Here is a 21,050-nt window from a genome sequence, read left to right as displayed (position 1 = left end):
TGCTCTGCCGAAAGCTGGGTCCGCGGTTTGTGGGGCCGTTTAAAGTCCTGAGGAGAGTGAACAAGGTATGTTATAGGTTACAACTGCCCACTAATTACCGTATTAACCCCTCGTTCCATGTGTCTCTCCTCAGGCCGGTGGTGGCTGGCCCGCTCCAGGAGGCTGAAGTGCGTGATGTTCCTCCGCCTCCTCTAGACATCGAGGGGGTCCCGGCGTACTCTGTTCGATCCATTTTGGATTTGAGACGTCGGGCGAGGGGCCTTCAGTACCTTGTGGACTGGGAGGGTTACGGGCCGGGGGAGAGATGCTGGGTTCCGGTGGAGGACGTGTTAGATCCTTCCATGTTATCAGAATTCCACCGTCTCCATCCGGATCGCCCTGCACCTCGCCCTCCGGGTCGTCCCCGAGGCCGGTGTCGACGCACTGCTGGAGCCGCGCGTCGGGGGGGGGGGGGGGTACTGTCACGACTTCTGCCGAAGTCGTTGCCTCTCCTTGTTCGGGCGGTGCTCGGCGTTCGACGTCACCGGTCTTCTAGCCATCATCGATCCATTTTTCATTTCCATTGGTTTGGTCTTGTCTTCCCACACACCTGTTTTCAATCCCATTCATAACCTTTTGTGTATTTAACCCTCTGTTTCCCCTCATGTCTTTGTCAGAGATTGTTTATTGTCAGTGTAGTGTTTTTGTTGTATAGGTGCGCGACGGGTCTTTGTACCCATATTTGTTTATGTTCTTTTCCTGTTTAGTGTTATGGAGCATGTTTTTATGACATTATTAAAAGACTCCATTTTACACTCCGTTTGACTCTCCTGCGCCTGACTTCCCTGCCACCTATACACATATGCCTGACAGCTACCTACTATTTCTTTGCTTCTGGTTCTTACGTTTTGTTTTTGTGACTTTTACTTTTGGTTTTGTTTACCAGCTTTAAAGAGCTGAAAATACAATATTTTTTATTATGGAAAAGATAACACACATGGGTTTAAGTGGTACAATGATTCTCTGCACTGTAGTTGCCAGTATCCCGGAGTCGCCTCTTCACAGTTGATGTTGAGACGGTGTTTTGCGGGTACTATTTTTTGAAGCTGCCAGTTGAGGACTTGAGGCGTTTCTCAAACTAGACACTTTAATGTACTTGTCCTCTTGCTCAGTTGTGCACCGGGGCCTCCCGCTCCTCTTTCTATTCTGGTTAGAGCCAGTTTGCGCTGTTCTGTAAAGGGAGTGGTACACAGCGTTGTACGAGATCTTCAGTTTATTTGCAATTTCTCTCATTGAATAGCCTTAATTTCTCAGAACAAGAATAGACTGACGAGTTTCAGAAGAAAGTTATTTGTTTCTGACCATTTTGAGCCTGTAATCGAACCCACAAATGCTGATGCTCCAGATACTCAACTAGTCTAAAGAAGACCAGTCGTATTCCTTCTTTAGCGCGTTATTTGTGTGAGACCCCCCAGGCTGGAGCGCTGCTGAGGCTGACTGATGCTGACAGGGTTCATCTGGGACTGGGCAGGGGAGAGAAGGAGGGGGAGGATGTACACAAACACACACACACATTGACACACACTTCCGTATTCAATACTCAGCCATTAAAAGTGCATTTAGTACAGATAAAGACTAATTCTGGGTCCGGGAATCTGGCCCTTACTACTGCAGGCTGCCTGGTAGTGGCCTGCCAGACACAGGTGTCAGGAGACTGAAACGGGGGCAGAGAGAGGTTCTAAAAACAGGGACAATAAACCACCTGCAAATCTAATCCCATTCCTTTTATCACGGCGCCATTCAGAGACACTTATCTCTCCCAGGTAATGTGCTTATGAATTCAATTTCAGCCCCGAGATTTCATTGTTTACTGACTCCCGTGTGTTTCGGGCCGGGGAGCGCTGAAGGCCCGAGAACACTTGATGCGTGTCGGTAAAACTCATTAAGGCTTCGATGGGGGATGCAAAAAACCTGCGAGGAACACGGAATGACCTGTCTCTTTCCCGAGGACACTGAGTGTCTTTTTGCGATTTGCTGCCATGTGTTATTTAGCAGCCATTTTGTCCCTATTTGAGTCCTCATTAGTCATAACTCAGCTGATGTTAGAGGGGACGCCAACCTGCTCCCAGCATGCTGCACCGCATGTCTCTTGTCCTTTATGAGTGTGGCTGGTGTGCTGGACAATAGCTTCCTGAGGACAGAAGAGACAGTGGGGTACTAAACTTCACACTTCGGGGTCCCTAGGCTCTCAGGTTAGAAATAGCTAGTGTAGACCTGTGATACTTGAACTGTTTCAGTGTTTTTAATGGTGATGAGTAGGCTAATGAGCCTTTGTTTTTATTCGTGTCAAATGTATTCATTTTTCTTTACGTCACTGATATTGACCATGCTGTGTAGTCCGTCATCGTTGGCTATATGACGAAGTTCTTGTCTGATTGTGTTGAGATACAGAGAGAGATATGATGTAGACAGATGGTCTTACTTCTCTACATGTGATTGATGGCTTTCAGGAGTACATGACCTCCTCTACCTGCTGAAATGTTTATTTAGCATACCTCCCATCCTAGCTGTCTGCTTATGGCAATAATTCAGAAGGGAAACCCAATGGGCCGGGTGCGCCTGGCTAATGTTCCCATTGACAGGCTATGATGCAGGCTCACTGACAGGGTGGTGCTGAGTGTGAGGGGGAGTGGGGTGTGTGTGTGTGTGTGTGTGTGTGTGTGTGTGTGTGTGTGTGTGCATGCGTGCAAACCTTATATTTATTTGACACAGACATTTCTAATGAAACTCTCCCCTCCTTACTCAGCCTTTCCTCCCTCTCTGTGTCAGTAGGTAAGGGTAATGTCCTGTATGACTTCCAGCTCCTCTCTGTGTCAGTAGGTAAGGGTAATGTCCTGTATGACTCCCAGCCCCTCTCCGTGTCAGTAGGTAAGGGTAATGTCCTGTATGACTCCCAGCCCCTGTATGTGTCAGTAGGTAAGGTGTATATATATATATCCTGTATGACTCCCTGCCCCTCTCTGTGTCAGTAGGTAAGGGTAATGTCCTGTATGACTCCCAGCCCCTGTATGTGTCAGTAGGTAAGGTAATATCCTGTATGACTCCCTGCCCCTCTCCGTGTCAGTAGGTAAGGGTAATGTCCTGTATGACTCCCAGCCCCTCTCTGTGTCAGTAGGTAAGGGTAATGTCCTGTATGACTCCCTGCCCCTCTCTGTGTCAGTAGGTAAGGGTAATGTCCTGTATGACTCCCAGCCCCTGTATGTGTCAGTAGGTAAGGGTAATATCCTGTATGACTCCCTGCCCCTCTCCGTGTCAGTAGGTAAGGGTAATGTCCTGTATGACTCCCTGCCCCTCTCTGTGTCAGTAGGTAAGGGTAATGTCCTGTATGACTCCCAGCCCCTGTATGTGTCAGTAGGTAAGGGTAATATCCTGTATGACTCCCTGCCCCCAGTGTGTCCTGTGTGCCATGCTGCGTTACCACCAGGTGAGCTACAGGAGCACATGGAGCAGGAGATGAGCAGACTGGCACAGTTACAAATCAGGTAGGCGTTAGAACAGATCTGAGCAGGGGAATAGCAGACTGACACAGTTACAAAACAGACACACACACACACACACACACACACACACAATAAACAATAAAAACAAATAATAAACAACAAATAATAAACAACAAATAATAAACAACAAATAACAACACTAAACAACAATAAACAGTGTGAATATTGTAGTATTAGTTTCCTGATCCCCTTTAAGTGTTTCCTCTTTCAACAGTACTCATTCAGTGCAGAGGAACCATCCATTAGGAGCTACTAAGGTAAATAATAACACGCACACACGCACACACACACACACACATCTTTCTTTGACTCAGTCCCTGTCCTCTGTCCACAGACCCTCTCACTATCTCTGCACATTAAATGTGAGGGTGGGTCCCCCACCTCTCTCTCCTGCCCTCCTGAAGAGCCCCACTCAGACAGATACCAGGTAGGTTCTTCACTACAAAGACACACACACACACACACACACACTTCTTTGAAGGTTCTTCAACTCTCCTTTTTCCACAGATGTTTCTGCGTGTGAGGACAAACAGACATACAAGACTGAATGGTATGTGTTCAGAAATACATATGATTTCAAAGACAGATCTGTTGTTTGTTCAGATGGGTGGGTTAGTTGGGTTATTGCTTTTGCATTGGAGTAATTGACTGTAAAAATATATTCAAAGGCCTATCTACAGCTACGCTATATTATGGAGGACATTTTCAAGGGAGGAATGAAAATGGGAGCGTGTGTGTGTATCTTACCTGTGCACAGCGTGTGTGTATCTTACCTGTGTATCTTACCTGTGTATCTTACCTGTGCACATCGTGTATAACCTAGTAGCTCCTCTTGTATCAGTGCTTTGTCCAGTAGCCAGTAGAGAAACATACCATTCCTCTTCCTCTATCGCTCCAGTGTGTGTTGGTTTTGTTGAGGAAACTACGCTCTCCTCTGTATGCAGTCAGGAACAACACAGGTAGTATGCAGTCAGGAACAACACAGGCAGGATGCAGTCAGGAACAACACAGGTAGGGTGCAGTCAGGAACAACACAGGTAGGGTGCAGTCAGGAACAACACAGGCAAGATGCAGTCAGGAACAACACAGGCAGGATGCAGTCAGGAACAACACAGGTAGTATGCAGTCAGGAACAACACAGGTAGGGTGCAGTCAGGAACAACACAGGCAGGATGCAGTCAGGAACAACACAGGCAGGATGCAGTCAGGAACAACACAGGTAGGGTGCAGTCAGGAACAACACAGGTAGGGTGCAGTCAGGAACAACACAGGCGGGATGCAGTCAGGAACAACACAGGCAGGATGCAGTCAGGAACAACACAGGCAGGATGCAGTCAGGAACAACACAGGCAGGATGCAGTCAGGAACAAGATGAAAAGTTCACTGTTGGTGTTCTTCTGTGTTACGTGTGTGTGTGTGTGCGCGTGTGTGTGTGCTTGTGTATGCATTCGTGTGTATTCCGGTCTGTTTTTATACACAGTAGCCAACAACTCTGTCACATTTACCCCCATTGTCACAAAACAGAAGCAACATCCTTCAACTTTAACTCCTTCCTTTGGGTCTTACTGCATGGCTGTGTCTACACTACAGTACCATGTGTTGTACATTTACTCCCAATGGGGAGTTGCACAGCCAATTGCTATTACCTAGCTCTACAGATATATTCTAGCTAACCCTCTCTGCTCTCTGTCTGTCTCTTTGTGTGGGTTCTCTTTCAGTCAGGATCGGCAAGCTGAAGAGGAGGAGTCCTTACGTGGGCCAGGTATGTTCCTAAATAGAAACTGCCATTGTACTGTAGACGACAGAAAGCCTAGCTATTCCTCATACTGTATACTGTACTGGATGTCTTAGAGAGAGTGATGATGGATAGAGCAGGTGGATTGGTCTGGAAACAGGGCTACTGAAATAATCAGAGGTTAACAGCATGTTGTGGCCACCTGTGATTAAACTCCTGGTATTGTTTTCTGCCCATTAGGCTCAGTGTGTCCATGTGGAGAGGGCCTGCTTTTACAGGTTACCGTACCTCAAGTTACCGTACCTCAAGTTACCGTACCTCAGGTTACCGTACCTCAGGTTACCGTACCTCAAGTTACCGTACCTCAGGTTACCGTACCTCAGGTTACCGTACCTCAGGTTACCGTACCTCAGGATACTGTACCACAGGATACTGTACACCAGGTTACTGTACCACAGGATACTGTACACCAGGTTACTGTACCATAGGATACTGTACACCAGGTTACTGTACCACAGGATACTGTACACCAGGTTACTGTACCTCAGGATACTGTACACCAGGTTATACCGCAGAGATACATCAGTAACAACCAAGGGCTATAAGATATTTATTTACATAGAAAAGTGTGTAGGGTGCGGAAAATGGCGTGTGTGAGTGTGTGCGTGGCTGCATGGCTTCATCCTGCCTGTGTCTGTGTGTGTTTTCAGGACATTTTGTTGGACCTGGGGGGGGAGGAGTGGAGTGAGCGGAGGAGAATACGGATGACATCCATACTGGGAGGGTGTGAAGGTAAAACACATCCCCCGTACCAGACCCTCTGACTGGGTCTTGGATCTAGTGCAGTGGGGTGGATAATGTGACTGAGTGGCAGTTAGAAAGGCCCTGAACTTAACACAGTATACTCTATTAGCCTACCTATAAGGCTGTTTTGTTTTCCCTTACCAACAGCAAAGCTCTACCTTGATTATATGGTTTGCCGATAGGGTTATACTTCTTGTAATATTTCTTGTAACTTTCCCAAAATGCTCAGGTATTCCAGAAATCTTATGCTCTTCCAACCAGGATGTCTGGAAAACCTGGGAATTTGGAGAAAGTTAAGGGAATTTGTCAACCTTTGAAAGGGAGACATATGGTACATGTCAAGCCAAACAATGACAATGAGTGATAATGAGTTGGCTTGACAGCATAGGTGACACGAATCACTCCACATATTTGGAAGTGTCACCTTTCAATGGCCTCAGATTAGCAAAAAAAAGTCTCACCTCTCAAAGACCTTAAACATCTGCCCTTAACACTCGATAGTCAGTTAACACTGCCCACTATGTGAGAATGTTCTAGGTGAGAGTGAAGATATGGGGAGAGTGAAGGTATGGGGAGAGTGAAGGTATGGGGAGAGTGAAGGTATGGGGAGAGTGAAGGTATGGGGAGAGTGAAGGTATGGGTAGAGTGAAGGTATGGGGAGAGTGAAGGTATGGGGAGAGTGAAGATATATTGAATGAATATAAGTCACAGAGTGTTATGACGTCCCCAGGGTCGGTGTTTGTGAGCAGCAGCACGTCTAAGGAAGGCCGTGGTGACCGTGACGCTGACCTGGACATGGATGGAGATGACACTCTGCAGTATGGAAGAGTACAGTATCTTTTAAAACATATCAGATTTTATAAGATCTAATCATGAATCCTATGTTCTCTACCTCATTGTAAGGATCCACCAATATGGCAGTACTATATAATTGTACATGGTTGCATGCAGTCCTTATGTTTCCTTAACATGGTGATCCAGATGTACGGAGGCAGACATCCCCTGTTCAGGGAAGGATCCTGGGGAGGTGGAGGAGAGGGAAGCACTGAGGGGGGCGGTTTTAAAGTACGCACCACACCCTGTAGTCCCATAGCTTGTTTCTGTGTTCCATCACTACACAACAAATCATCATGCCTGTGTGGTTAGCAATGTCTGCATTAACTGTGTCATTGGTTTTGTTTCTCAGTGGTGGTACACTGTCCAACAGAGTAACTCTGGAACATTCCAAATGGACAAATGAGGGTGAGAACAGCTACTGAGTTTTAATTAATTCATATTTAGTACCTATAATATAATTTTTGGGGTGCTTATATTTGTCCAATCTCATGTACATGTGTGTATTAATACTCAGGTGTGAATTGGAAATGTGTTTTTTTTTTCTTCATATCCCAACTCTCCCTGCGACACCTTGAGACACCCTACAACAGGGGTTCCCAAACTTTTTCCCTCAAGGCATTGGGGAACATCCCGCGCCCCATGTCTATTTCTATATTCACAAGCACTTGTTCATGACAAAAATGGTTCACACCTCTCTTGTTGGCGACAGACTGTTTTGCAGTTTTAAAGCTTATTTCCTGCAATTCTATACATTTTTGTCATGGAGTGCAGATACAATTTTGCAATTTTGAAGCACATTTTCTTTCAAATCTATACATTTTCCCATGTCTAATGTTTATTCATGTCATATTTGAGTGACTCAAACATTACAACAAAATCTAAAGCTAACGAACTAAAGCTAAAGAAACATAAACTGACTTCGACTATTTGATCTGGACATTTCTGACAAGTTATACATAGTTCTCTGATGATACACTACCCACATTTTGAAATGACACCTTGTGCATTCTACCATTATAACTTTCAAGAGTAAGTTGAAAGCCAGACTGAGTGCCCTACGACATCCTTGTCAGCTCGGGGATTCAAACAAGCAACCTTTTGGTTATTTGTCCAATGCTCCAACCACTAGGCTACCTGCCGCCATACTTCATTAATTGGATATTAAGAGTGAATGTCCTGATCTAAAATTATAGTCCTCTTTTGCTACAGGAAGTCCATCCACTAGCAACGGAGAGAGCAACAAACTGGATAACAGCATAGCCTCCCTACACAGGACCTGTAAAAATAGTGACATTGATATGTAAGTTCTGAATGAAACGTCAAGTGTCAGCTGTGAAAATGTTCTACATTACCATTGACTTCATGATACTGTAAACCTTTCCAAAAATATAATTAAAAATGTGTTTTCGCATATTATTCCTCTTAATCAAACAGTTTTTGTTTTACATGGACATTGGATACATTGGATATAATATACTGTAAGACAAGTACTGGAAACAATGGAACACTATGAAAACTCTTGGAAACCAGGCCTGGTACTCATAACTGACTTTGAAAAAGTTTTTGATAAAGTATGACTGGAATTTATATATAATGCCTCGAATATTTCTATTTTGGAGAATCAATGGGTTAGTATAGTTAAGTATAGTAACCCTGGGTGTAAAATACTAAATAATGAATACATCTCATACATCTCAGAAAGTATTAAACTGTCAAGAGGAGTAAAACAAGGTTGTCCACTATCGGCATATCTATTTATTATTGCCACCTAAATGTTAGCTGTTAAAATCATATCCAACATTAATATCAAGGGGCTAGAAATCCAGGGCTTAAAAACAAAGGTGTCATTGGACGCTGATGATTCATGTTTTCTTTTAAATCCACTATTTAGATCCCTCCACAGCCTCATAGAGGATCTAGATCCTTCTTCTAACTTCTGGATTACAACCAAATGAAGTGTACGACTTACTATATTACGTATTGGATCATAAAAAAAATACATATTTTACATAACCGTGTAGTTTACCAATGAAATGTTCTGACGATGATGTGGACATACTCAGTATTCAGTATTCATATCCCGGAAGAAAGGATCTCACTACAGTACATGTGAATAGAAAGGTTGCAAAAATAGAGAAGATCTTCCTAACATTGAAAGGAAAATGCCTGTCTATTTGTGAAAAAGTCGCCTTGATTAACTCTTTAGTCATATCCCAGTTTACCTATTTACTTATGGCCTTGCCTACACCTAGCGACCTGGTTTTTGAAATTATATGAGCAACAATTATTCAATTTTATTTGGAACGGCAAGCCAGACAAAATTTAACGGGCCTATTTATAAAATGAAGATGAATTCGGAGGGCAGAAATTAATAAATATTAAAGCATTAAACCTCTTACTAAAGGCTTCAGTCATACCAAAGTTAGACTTAAATCCAAACTAATTCTCTAGCAGATTAATAAGAATGTCTCACACCAAATTCAAGAATGGCCTTTTTCCCTTTATTCAGATTACAACCTCTCACTTTTGGTGATTTGAAAATGAAATCATCTCCAAAATATTTATTTATTTTTAACACATGCCATAGAAAGTTGGTTGCAGTTTCAATTTTAATCCAACAGAAAAGACAGAACAAATAATACAACAAATATTATGGTTAAAGTCAAATATACTAATTGATTAAAAAATATGTATTTGGGAAAAAAAAGAGTATAATCTTTGTAAATGATATCATAAATATGACTGGTGGAGTTACATCACACATTCAGCTAACAAAAATATATGGAAATTTCTGCTCTACCCAAAATTACAACCAACTGATAGCAGCATTACTGCAAAAATGGAAGATGCAAGTGGAAGGGGGAAAAAGTAAGGAACTTGTCTGTCGGCCCTGCATTAAAGACCAAAATTGTTTAAAGAAATTTGTGATGAATAAAAAAGTATCCCGGTTTCATGTAAGGACCAACACATTTACATCTGTGCCATATAGATTGCAAAAAAGAGATTTCCCAACTAATTCCATGGCACCTGGCACTGATTCCATGGCACCTGGCACTGATTCCATGGCACCTGGCACTGATTCCATGGCACCAGGCACTGATTCCATGGCACCAGGCACTGATTCCATGGCACCAGGCACTGATTCCATGGCACCAGGCACTGATTCCATGGCACCTGGCACTGATTCCATGGCACCAGGCACTGATTCCATGGCACCAGGCACTGATTCCATGGCACCTGGCACTGATTCCATGGCACCAGGCACTGATTCCATGGCACCAGGCACTGATTCCATGGCACCAGGCACTGATTCCATGGCACCAGGCACTGATTCCATGGCACCAGGCACTGATTCCATGGCACCTGGCACTGATTCCATGGCACCTGGCACTGATTCCATGGCACCAGGCACTGATTCCATGGCACCAGGCACTGATTCCATGGCACCTGGCACTGATTCCATGGCACCAGGCACTGATTCCATGGCACCAGGCACTGATTCCATAGCACCTGGCACTGATTCCATGGCACCTGGCACTGATTCCATGGCACCAGGCACTGATTCCATGGCACCAGGCACTGATTCCATGGCACCTGGCACTGATTCCATGGCACCAGGCACTGATTCCATGGCACCAGGCGCTGATTCCATGGCACCTGGCACTGATTCCATGGCACGTGGCACTGATTCCATGGCACCAGGCACTGATTCCATGGCACCAGGCACTGATTCCATGGCACCTGGCACTGATTCCATGGCACCTGGCACTGATTCCATGGCACATGGCACTGATTCCATGGCACATGGTTTATGAACTGATATGTAAAACAACGCCAGATTCAAAACGTAGATGTTTTCAATTAAAATGATTATACAAAATTCTTGCAACCAGTAGAATGTTATATATTATGGGGGATACAACCATCCTGCTCTGCAGATTTTGCTGCAAAGAGACCCGAATCATTAGAGAATTTGTTTGGGGACTGTCCATATGTAGCTTTTTTTGGTCGCAGGTCCAGCAATGGCTGAAGAATTGCAAAATGCACTGCTGGGTGATTTGAAATGTCATAGTCAATCAATAAAATAATAATACTTTAAGAAAATGTTTTATCTTTAATTTACAATTTGTAACTAAGAGAATGGAAATGTTCAGAACTTTTGTGAAACATCACAGCACAGTTAAAAAATATATGGCAAAAATATATGTACGAATGGATGGTGTTAAGAGATTGATGGGAGGGTTTGAGTGGAGCTGAAGGGTAGGACTAAAAACAACAAAATAAAATAAGATCACATTTTGAGCCGCCAGAGCCGCCCGTCTGTCCTGAGCCGCCCGTCTGTCCTCAGCCGCCAGAGCCGCCCGTCTGTTTTATTGCTTCTTTAACCAGTACAACAGATTTCAGCTGTGCTAACATAATGGCAAAAGGGTTTTCTAATGATCAATTAGCCTTTTAAAATTATGAACTTGGATTAGCTAACACAACATGCCATTGGAACACAGGAGTGATGGTTGCTAACAATGGGCCTCTGGTACACCTATGTAAATATTCCATAAAAAATCTGCTGTCTCCACCTACAATAGTCATTTACAACATTAACAATGTCTACATTGTATTTCTGATCAATTTTATGTTATTTTAATCGACAAAAAATGCACTTTTCTTTCAAAAACGAGGACATTTCTAAGTGACCCCAAACTTTTGAATGGTAGTGTATATATATACAGTGCATTCGGTAAATATTGAGACCCCTTAACCATTTTCCACAACCATTTTCCATCCTGTTTCCATTGATCAACCTTGAAATGTTTCTACAACTTGATTGGAGTCCACCTGTGGTAAATTCATTTGATTGGACATGATTTGGAAAGGCACAAACCTGTCCATATAAGGTCCTACGGTTGACAGTGCACGTCAGAGCAAAAACCAAGCCATGAGGTCGAAGGAATTGTCTGTAGAGCTCCGAGACAGGATTGTGTCGAGGCACAGATCTGGGGAAGGGTACCAAAAAATGTCTGCAGCATAGAAGGTCCCCAAGAACACAGGAGGCTCCATCATTCTTAAATGGAAGAAGTTTGGAAACACCAAGACTCTTCCTAGAGCTGGCCACCCGGCCAAACTGAGCAATTGGGCGAAGAGGGCCTTGGTCAGGGAGCTGACCAAGAACCCGATGGTTACTATGACGGCGCTCCAGAGTTCCTCTGTGAAGATGGGAGAGCCTTCCAGATGAACAACCATCTCTGCAGCACTCCACCAATCAGGCCTTCATGGTAGAGTTGCCAGACGGAAGCCACTCCTCAGTAAAAGCCGGCTTGGTGTTTGCCAAAAGGCACCTAAACGACTCCCAGACCATGTAAAACAAGATTTTCTGGTCTGATGAAACCAAGATTGAACTATTTGGCTTGAATGCCAAGCATCACATCTGGAGGAAACCTGGCACCAACCCTATGGTGAAGCGTGGTGGTGTCAGCATCATGCTGTGGGGATGATTTTTGGTGGCAGGGAGACTAGTCAGGATCGAGGGAAAGATGAACGGAACAAAGTAAACAGAGTTCCTTGATGAAAACCTGCTCCAGAGTGCTCAGGACCTCAGACTGGGGCAAGGTTCACCTTCCAACAGGACAATGACCCTAAGCACACAGCCAAGACAATGCCGGAGTGGCTTCGGGACAAGTCTCTGAGTGTCCTTGAGTGGCCCAGCTAGAGTCCGGACTTGAACCCGATCGAGCATCTCTGGAGAGACCTGAAAATGGCTGTGCAGCAACGCTCCCCATCCAACCTGAAAGAGCTTGAGAAGATCTGCAGAGAAGAATGGGAGAAACTCCCCAAATACAGGTGTGCCAAGCTTGTAGTGTCATACACAAGAAGACTCGAGGCTGTAATCGCTGCCAAAGGTGCTTCAACAAAGGGTCTGAATATTTATCTAAATGTGATATTTCAGTTTACATTTTCTATGAATTTGCACAAATTAATAGAAACCTGTTTTTGCTTTGTCATTATGGGGTATTACGTGTAGATTAATGAAGAAAAATAAAACTATTTAATCAATTTTAGAATAAGGCTATAACGTAACAGAACGTGGAAAAAGTCAAGGGGTCTGATTACTTTCTGAATGCACTCTCTATATATTTTTTTTTCTCCAAAAAAGCTCAGCTATGTATTTATTTTAATTATGTAACCTAGGTCTCTTTTGCATATGTGTCCTGTATATGCAACATAATATACAGTGCCTTGCGAAAGTATTCGGCCCACTTGAACTTTGCGACCTTTTGCCACATTGCAGGCTTCAAACATAAAGATATAAAACTGTATTTTTTTGTGAAGAATCAACAACAAGTGGGACACAATCATGAAGTGGAACGACATTTATTGGATATTTCAAACTTTTTTAACAAATCAAAAACTGAAAAATTGGGCGTGCAAAATTATTTGGCCCCTTTACTTTCAGTGCAGCAAACACTCTCCAGAAGTTCAGTGAGGATCTCTGAATGATCCAATGTTGACCTAAATGACTAATGAGGTTAAATACAATCGACCTGTGTGTAATCAAGTCTCCGTATAAATGCACCTGCACTGTGATAGTCTCAGAGGTCCGTTAAAAGCGCAGAGAGCATCATGAAGAACAAGGAACACACCAGGCAGGTCCGAGATACTGTTGTGAAGAAATTTAAAGCCGGATTTGGATACAAAAAGATTTCCCAAGCTTTAAACATCCCAAGGAGCACTGTGCAAGCGATAATATTGAAATGGAAGGAGTATCAGACCACTGCAAATCTACCAAGACCTGGCCGTCCCTCTAAACTTTCAGCTCATACAAGGAGAAGACTGATCAGTAATGCAGCCAAGAGGCCCATGATCACTCTGGCTGAACTGCAGAGATCTACAGATGAGGTGGGAGACTCTGTCCATAGGACAACAATCATTCGTATATTGCACAAATCTGGCCTTTATGGAAGAGTGGCAAGAAGAAAGCCATTTCTTAAAGATATCCATAAAAAGTGTAGTTTAAAGTTTGCCACAAGCCACCTGGGAGACACACCAAACATGTGGAAGAAGGTGCTCTGGTCAGATGAAACCAAAATTGAACTTTTTGGCAACAATGCAAAACGTTATGTTTGGCGTAAAAGCAACACAGCTGAACACACCATCCCCACTGTCAAACATGGTGGTGGCAGCATCATGGTTTGGGCCTGCTTTTCTTCAGCAGGGACATGGAAGATGGTTAAAATTGATGGGAAGATGGATGGAGCCAAATACAGGACCATTCTGGAAGAAAACCTGATGGAGTCTGCAAAAGACCTGAGACTGGGACGGAGATTTGTCTTCCAACAAGACAATGATCCAAAACATAAAGCAAAATCTACAATGGAATGGTTCAAAAATAAACAGATCCAGGTGTTAGAATGGCCAAGTCAAAGTCCAGACCTGAATCCAATTGAGAATCTGTGGAAAGAACTGGAAAGAACTGAAAACTGCTGTTCACAAATGCTCTCCATCCAACCTCACTGAGCTCGAGCTGTTTTGCAAGGAGGAATGGGAAAAAAAATTCAGTCTCTCGATGTGCAAAACTGATAGAGACATACCCCAAGCGACTTACAGCTGTAATCGCAGCAAAAGGTGGCGCTACAAAGTATTAACTTAAGGGGGCTGAATAATTTTGCACGCCCAATTTTTCAGTTTTTGATTTGTTAAAAAAGTTTGAAATATCCAATAAATGTCGTTCCACTTCATGATTGTGTCCCACTTGTTGTTGATTCTTCACAAAAAAATACAGTTATAATCTTTATGTTTGAAGCCTGAAATGTGGAAAAAGGTCGCAAAGTTCAAGGGGGCCGAATACTTTCGCAAGGCACTGTACACATTATACACAAACTATCATGGGAAGCACAAGTAAGACATCACAAATCACCCAGCAAAACAGTTACAATCTTCCAAAAAGAAGTCCTCAATCAATACTTTAAATTGCCGTAACGGCACCAGAACATCAAGAACTTTGGTCCAGCAATACCCTGAATTAAAACTCAAATCAGATTTACCTAGCACGGTGGAGACCCTGGAAACCTCAAGAGTTAACCAATGAACAAGTTAGGCATAAGTCCAGCTCAACTCAGACAGGACGACTCTTTGAGCCTGTGGTGAGCCTGTGGTGAGCCTGTGGTGAGCCTGTGGTGTGCCTGCGGTGTACCTGTGGTGAGCCTGCGGTGTGCCTGTGGTGAGCCTGTAGTGAGCCTGTTGTGTGTGTGGGGTTACTTACCCTCCTCTCAGCTCACCTTCCTCTTCCAATGATGAATGAGACAGTGGATGCTGCCTATGTGAGTGCAGTTAAATGTCATGCTCCATTTCCATGTTAGCCAACAAATCATTTCATCTGTCTTTGATTTCTGATTAACTCTCTGGCATCTTCTTCTTCTGTCCCCCTCACTCCCCTCCTCTGTGTGTGTGTGTGTGTGTGTGGTGCATATGTTCAGGGTCTCTGGGCTGACGACGTTGGATTCACTAAGAAGTCGTATACGGGACCTAGAGAAGCAGCTGTCCAGAGGAGACAGACACAACTGTCTTATCTGTAGGGTGAGTGTATAGCCTGAGTCCCAGTCTGTTTGTGCTGTCATGCCAACTCCTTTTCATTGTTTACCTTGACAATGAGCAATGGAGTTGGGAAGAGCTCTAACAGGTCTGGGACCGGGCTAGTGAGTATAGATAGTTGCACGGGAATCAAGCTAATTCAATAGAAATACTGAAGTGTATCCTTTAAGAATTTTACATTCTTATCCAGAGTGTCTTACAATAGAGAGTGGACACATATTCCTGTGCTGGTCCCCCATGGGAATCAAACCCACAACCCTGGTGTTGCAAGTGCCATGCTGTACCAGTTGAGCCACACAGAACCTTTCATTCAACCTATCAATAAGCATAGTTATGAATAGTTGAATTTCAGTATGGGTAAAACGGAGCCCCAAAGCAAACAAATAGATAATAATAATTTTGAACATTTGATTAAATTTGGCCTGTTGCGGAATGTCCCACAGCCTAGGTCCTTGTCTCACCTATCCTCTCCAGCTGCACTGACACAGCAGATACAGGCACTTAGCACCATCTAGTGACAACAGTCTTTCATGCAATCGATACATTGCTGCATGAGGCCCTATAATGTCATCCATACGGGTCGTTTTTCATTCTCTACATCTTCTGTCTCCACCCCCCCCCCCCCCCCTCTCTATCTCTCTCCCCACCTCTCTTTCTCGCTCTCTGTAGGACACTTACACAACACCCCTCACCTCCATCCAGTGCTGGCATGCCCACTGTGAGGAGTGTTGGCTCCGCACTCTGGTAAGATGTTTGTCAAATAATGCTATAAAGCTATTAATACACATGACTCTATTGTATTTTTATCACATTAACCCTGCTTTCTTCCCACATTTCCCTCAGGGGACAATAAAGTTTGATTGATTGTTACAGCCCATTAGATTTTTTCATACAACACAATGTAATGCGCACAAATTTCATACAGATGTTTGTTGAGCCCAAAGCAGTCTCAAATTGCTGTGTTTATGTCCTAGGGGGCTAAGAAGCTGTGTCCACAATGTAACACCATCACTTCTCCTGGGGACCTGAGACAGGTATTTTTGTGACTGGGCAGGGCCAGAGAAGCACAGGCCCCTGAGGGGGCAGGACATCTGAAGTATTAACCTATGACCTTTGAAGGGGACGTAAGGACAGCTGGCCTGTCAGAGATTACCCTTTTCTTTGCACCTTAACCTGCCCCCCCCCCCCCCCCCCCCCCCCCCCCCAAACCAAGTATGGGGCCACCCCATGACAAAATGGTACCCATGACTGGGTATTGCACAATGATCAGTCTTCATGTCATTTGACCTTTTAGGTTTGACATTTGACCTTTGCTTTGCCCACCTAGATAGCATTCATTTGTATCAAGCTCACCTCATCATTTAGTGAGCCTTTTCTAAGAGGAGGACTCTGTGCTCAATCCATTACAATTTGTAAGTAAATGACAAGAACTAGTCATCTTAGTGCTCAGGCACTGAAATAATGATTTAAAATGGCTTTAGATCAAAACAAGGTTGAGATACTCTTTGGACTATAAACTATAAGCGGTATACACTTTTGAAAATAATAGTGGTCTGTTTTTAGCAAAAGAAAGCACATGTAAATAGTTTTCTGTATGTTTGAAATTATGTGCAGTACCTGTAAAAAGTTTGGCCACACCTACTCAGTCAAGGGTTTTTCTTGATTTTTCCTATTTTCTACATTGTAGAATAATAGTGAAGACATCGAAACAATGAAATTACACATATGGAATCATGTAGTAACCAAACAATTGTTAAACAAATCAAAATATATTTGAGATTCTTCAAAGTAGCCACCCTTTGCCTTGATGACAGCTTTGCAGACTTTTGGCATTCTCTCAACCAGCTTCTTGAGGTAGTCACCTGGAATGCATTTCAATTAACATGTTATGGATGATCGGAATTTTTGCAGCATTTTGTTAAAAATCGCGCAACATTTCAAAGTCCTGCTACTCATGCCAGGAATATAGTATATGCATATGATAAGTATGTGTGGATAGAAAACACTCTGAAGTTTCTTAAACTGGTTAAATCGTGTCTGTGGCTATAACAGAACGTGTTTAGGAGTAAAAATCCCTGGTAAAACTGTTTACCAAAAACAAAACAAAAATATTTGTCCGCCATTCAATGAATTGTTTAAGACGAGAGAAAATATATGCGAACCCACTGTACGCCTACAGCTTCCACACGATGTCACCATTGCTATCAATATCAGAATCATTTATCCTTGGTTACAACACGAATAAACCCCTCCCTTCTTGAGGCGCACCACAGTATGTTGTGGACGATGTTTTCCAGACTTGCTGCTATCGAATACAGATCGCCCCGTGATCAATTTGATACATCATTAACGTTTATTAATACCTAAAGTTGGTTTAGAAACGTCGTTTGAAGTGATTTGTAAAAGTTTATAGGCGACTTTTGTAATTTTAAAAAGTGACGTTGCGTCTTGTAAATGGACTTTTTGCAGCATCAGACTGGCCTTCAGCAAATGACATTTTGGGTATACAATGACGGATTTAATCGGGAAAAAGACCCAATTGTGATGTTTATGGGACATATAGGAGTGCCAACAAAGAAGCTTGTCCAAGGTAATGAATGTTTTATATTTTATTTCTGCGTTTTGGGTAGCGCCGGCTACTGCAAAATCTGTTGTTTACGTGTCGTGCTGGTATTTTGGGGGGTGCATGCTATCAGATAATAGCTTCTCATGCTTTCGCCGAAAAGCATTTTACAAATCTGACTTGGTGGCTAGATTCACAATGAGTGTAGCTTTAATTCAGTACCTTGCATGTGTATTTTTATGAAAGTTTGAGATTTAACGAGTACTAAGTAAAGTACTATAGGTGGAGCTCTGAAATTTCCGCTGAGCGGTCCCTGTACAGGGACCACCTCCATAAAAGGTTAAAAGTTAATTTGTGGAATTTCTTTCCTTCTTAATGCGTTTGAGCCAATCAATTGTGTTGTGACAAGGTACGGGTGGTATACAGAATATAGCCCTAGTTGGTAAAATACCAAGTCCATATTATGGCAAGAACAGCTCAAATAAGCAAATAGAAACAACAGTCCATCATTACTTCAAGATATGAAGCTCAGTCAATCCGTAAAATGTCAAGAACTTAGAAAATTTCTTCAAGTGCAGTCGCAAAAACCATCAAGCGCTATGATGAAACTGGCTCTCATGAGGACCGCCACAGGAAAGGAAGACGCAGAGTTACCTCTGCTGCAGAGGATACGTTCATTAGAGGTACCAGCCTCAGAAATTGCACTCCAAATAAATGCTCAAGTAACAGACACATCTCAACATCAACGATTCAGAGGATACTACATGCATCAGGCCTTCATTGTCGAATTGCTGCAAAGAAACCACTACTAAAGGACACAAATAAGAAGAGGAGACTTGCTTGGGCCAAGAAACATGAGCAATGGACATTAGACCGGTGGAAATCTGTCCTTTGGTATGATGTCCAAATTTGAGATTTTTGGTTCCAACCACCGTCTTTGTGAGACGCAGAGTAGGTGAACGGATGATCTCTGCATGTGTAATTCCCACCATGAAGCATGGATGAGGAGGTGTGATTGTGTAGGGGAGCTTTGCTGGTGACACTGTCTGTGATTTATTTAGAATTCAAGGCATACTTAACCAGCATGGCTACCACAGCATTCTGCAGCAATACGCTATCCCATCTGGTTTGCGCTTAGTAGGACTCATTTGTTTTTTCAACAGGACAATGATCCAACACACCTCCAGGCTGTGTAAGGGCTATTTGACCAAGAAGGAGAGTGATGGAGTGCTGCATCAGATGACCTGGCCTCCACAATCACCCGACCTCAACACAACAGAGATGGTTTGGGATGAGTTGGACCGCAGAGTGAAGGAAAAGCAGCCAACAAGTGCTCAGCATATGTGGGAATTCCTTCAAGACTGTTGGAAAAGTATTCCAGGTGAAGCTGGTTGAGAGAATGCCAAGAGGGTGCAAAGCTGTCATCAAGGCAAAGGCTGGTTACTTTGAAGAATCTAAAATATATTTAGATTTAACACTTTTTTGGTTACTACACGATTCCATATGTGTTATTTCATAGTTTTGATGTCTTCACTATTATTTTACAATGTAGAATATAGTAAAAAATAAAGAAAACCAATGATTGAGTAGGTGTTGTATGTCACTGGTGCTGTATGTGAAATAGATTAACACTGCCATTTGTGTTTACAGTCATGTTCGTATGAAGTCATGGTTTTAGTTAGTTAGTTAGGAAGTGTGAACATAACAATTGTAATAATTTGAGATGAATGATTTTGTGTTTGTCATTGAGGTTGTGTTTCTTTGTACTGGCGTACAAAGTGTAATTAGTAAATGTTACAAAAAATAAAATCAGGCTTTTAATGATGTTGGTTATTGCATTAATACATAAAAACATACAGGTACATGCACTGTAGATATCATTGAAGATGCAATGTGTGGACAATGTTAAAGATCACCACCACAATCTGTCTTTATTATAACTTTGAACACTGGTTAGCCGTTATAAATGCTTATACACAGTGGTGTAATGTACTTATGTAAAAATACTTTTAGGTACTATTTTTTGGGGGGTATCTGTACTTTATTTGACTATTTATATTTTTTGTCAACTTTTACTTTTACTTCACTACATTCCAAAAGAAAACAATGTACTTTTTACAAGTTACATTTTCCCTGACACCCAAAAGTACTCGTTACAGTTTGAATACTTAGCAGGAAGGGAAAATTGTCCAATTCACGCACTTCTCAAGAGATCCTTGGTCATCCCTACTGCCTCTGATCTGGCAGACTCACTAAACAGAGAACATCCCTGGTCATCCCTATAGCCTCTGATCTGGCAGACTCACTAAACAGAGAACATCCCTGGTCATCCCTACTGCCTCTGATCTGGCAGACTCACTAAACAGAGAACATCCCTGGTCATCCCTATAGCCTCTGATCTGGAGGACTCACTAAACAGAGAACATCCCTGGTCATCCCTATAGCCTCTGATCTGGCAGACTCACTAAACAGAGAACATCCCTGGTCATCTCTATTGCCTCTGATCTGGAGGACTCACTAAACAGAACATCCCTGGTCATCCCTACTGCCTCTGATCTGGAGGACTCACTAAACAGAGAACATCCCTGGTCATCCCTATAGCCTCTGATCTGGCAGACTCACTAAACAGAGAACATCCCTGGTCATCCCTATAGCCTCTGATCTGGAGGACTCACTAAACAGAGAACATCCCTGGTCATCCCTACTGCCTCTGATCTGGCAGACTCACTAAACAGAGAACATCCCTGGTCATCCCTATAGCCTCTGATCTGGCAGACTCACTAAACAGAGAACATCCCTGGTCATCCCTATAGCCTCTGATCTGGAGGACTCACTAAACAGAGAACATCCCTGGTCATCCCTATAGCCTCTGATCTGGCAGACTCACTAAACAGAGAACATCCCTGGTCATCCCTATAGCCTCGGATCTGGCGGACTCACTAAACAGAGAACATCCCTGGTCATCCCTACTGCCTCTGATCTGGAGGAC

At 43.1% G+C, this 21,050-nt stretch overlaps 1 protein-coding gene across 1 annotated transcript in view; it reads left to right on the top strand.

The window, feature by feature from the left end:
* The window catches only part of LOC110525281 (E3 ubiquitin-protein ligase RNF220), a 52,460-nt gene extending 35,254 nt beyond the window's left edge, over nucleotides 1–17,206 (top strand). Inside the window, exons 3-15 of the mRNA XM_036942817.1 lie at nucleotides 3,431–3,521; nucleotides 3,754–3,796; nucleotides 3,874–3,966; nucleotides 4,047–4,089; nucleotides 5,258–5,301; nucleotides 5,985–6,066; nucleotides 6,809–6,911; nucleotides 7,060–7,143; nucleotides 7,265–7,320; nucleotides 8,125–8,215; nucleotides 15,384–15,483; nucleotides 16,168–16,242; nucleotides 16,473–17,206. Of these exons, the coding sequence (XP_036798712.1) occupies nucleotides 3,431–3,521; nucleotides 3,754–3,796; nucleotides 3,874–3,966; nucleotides 4,047–4,089; nucleotides 5,258–5,301; nucleotides 5,985–6,066; nucleotides 6,809–6,911; nucleotides 7,060–7,143; nucleotides 7,265–7,320; nucleotides 8,125–8,215; nucleotides 15,384–15,483; nucleotides 16,168–16,242; nucleotides 16,473–16,544 (977 nt within the window). The 3' untranslated portion in view covers nucleotides 16,545–17,206. The remainder of the gene's footprint in view (nucleotides 1–3,430; nucleotides 3,522–3,753; nucleotides 3,797–3,873; nucleotides 3,967–4,046; nucleotides 4,090–5,257; nucleotides 5,302–5,984; nucleotides 6,067–6,808; nucleotides 6,912–7,059; nucleotides 7,144–7,264; nucleotides 7,321–8,124; nucleotides 8,216–15,383; nucleotides 15,484–16,167; nucleotides 16,243–16,472) is intronic.
* Nucleotides 17,207–21,050: the final 3,844 nt, after the last annotated feature.

This window comes from Oncorhynchus mykiss, chromosome 1 (genome assembly GCF_013265735.2).
Source record: "Oncorhynchus mykiss isolate Arlee chromosome 1, USDA_OmykA_1.1, whole genome shotgun sequence".
NCBI lineage: Eukaryota > Metazoa > Chordata > Actinopteri > Salmoniformes > Salmonidae > Oncorhynchus > Oncorhynchus mykiss.
The sequence above is the reverse complement of the archived record's forward strand: the minus strand, read 5'-3'. Positions and strand labels throughout refer to the sequence as shown.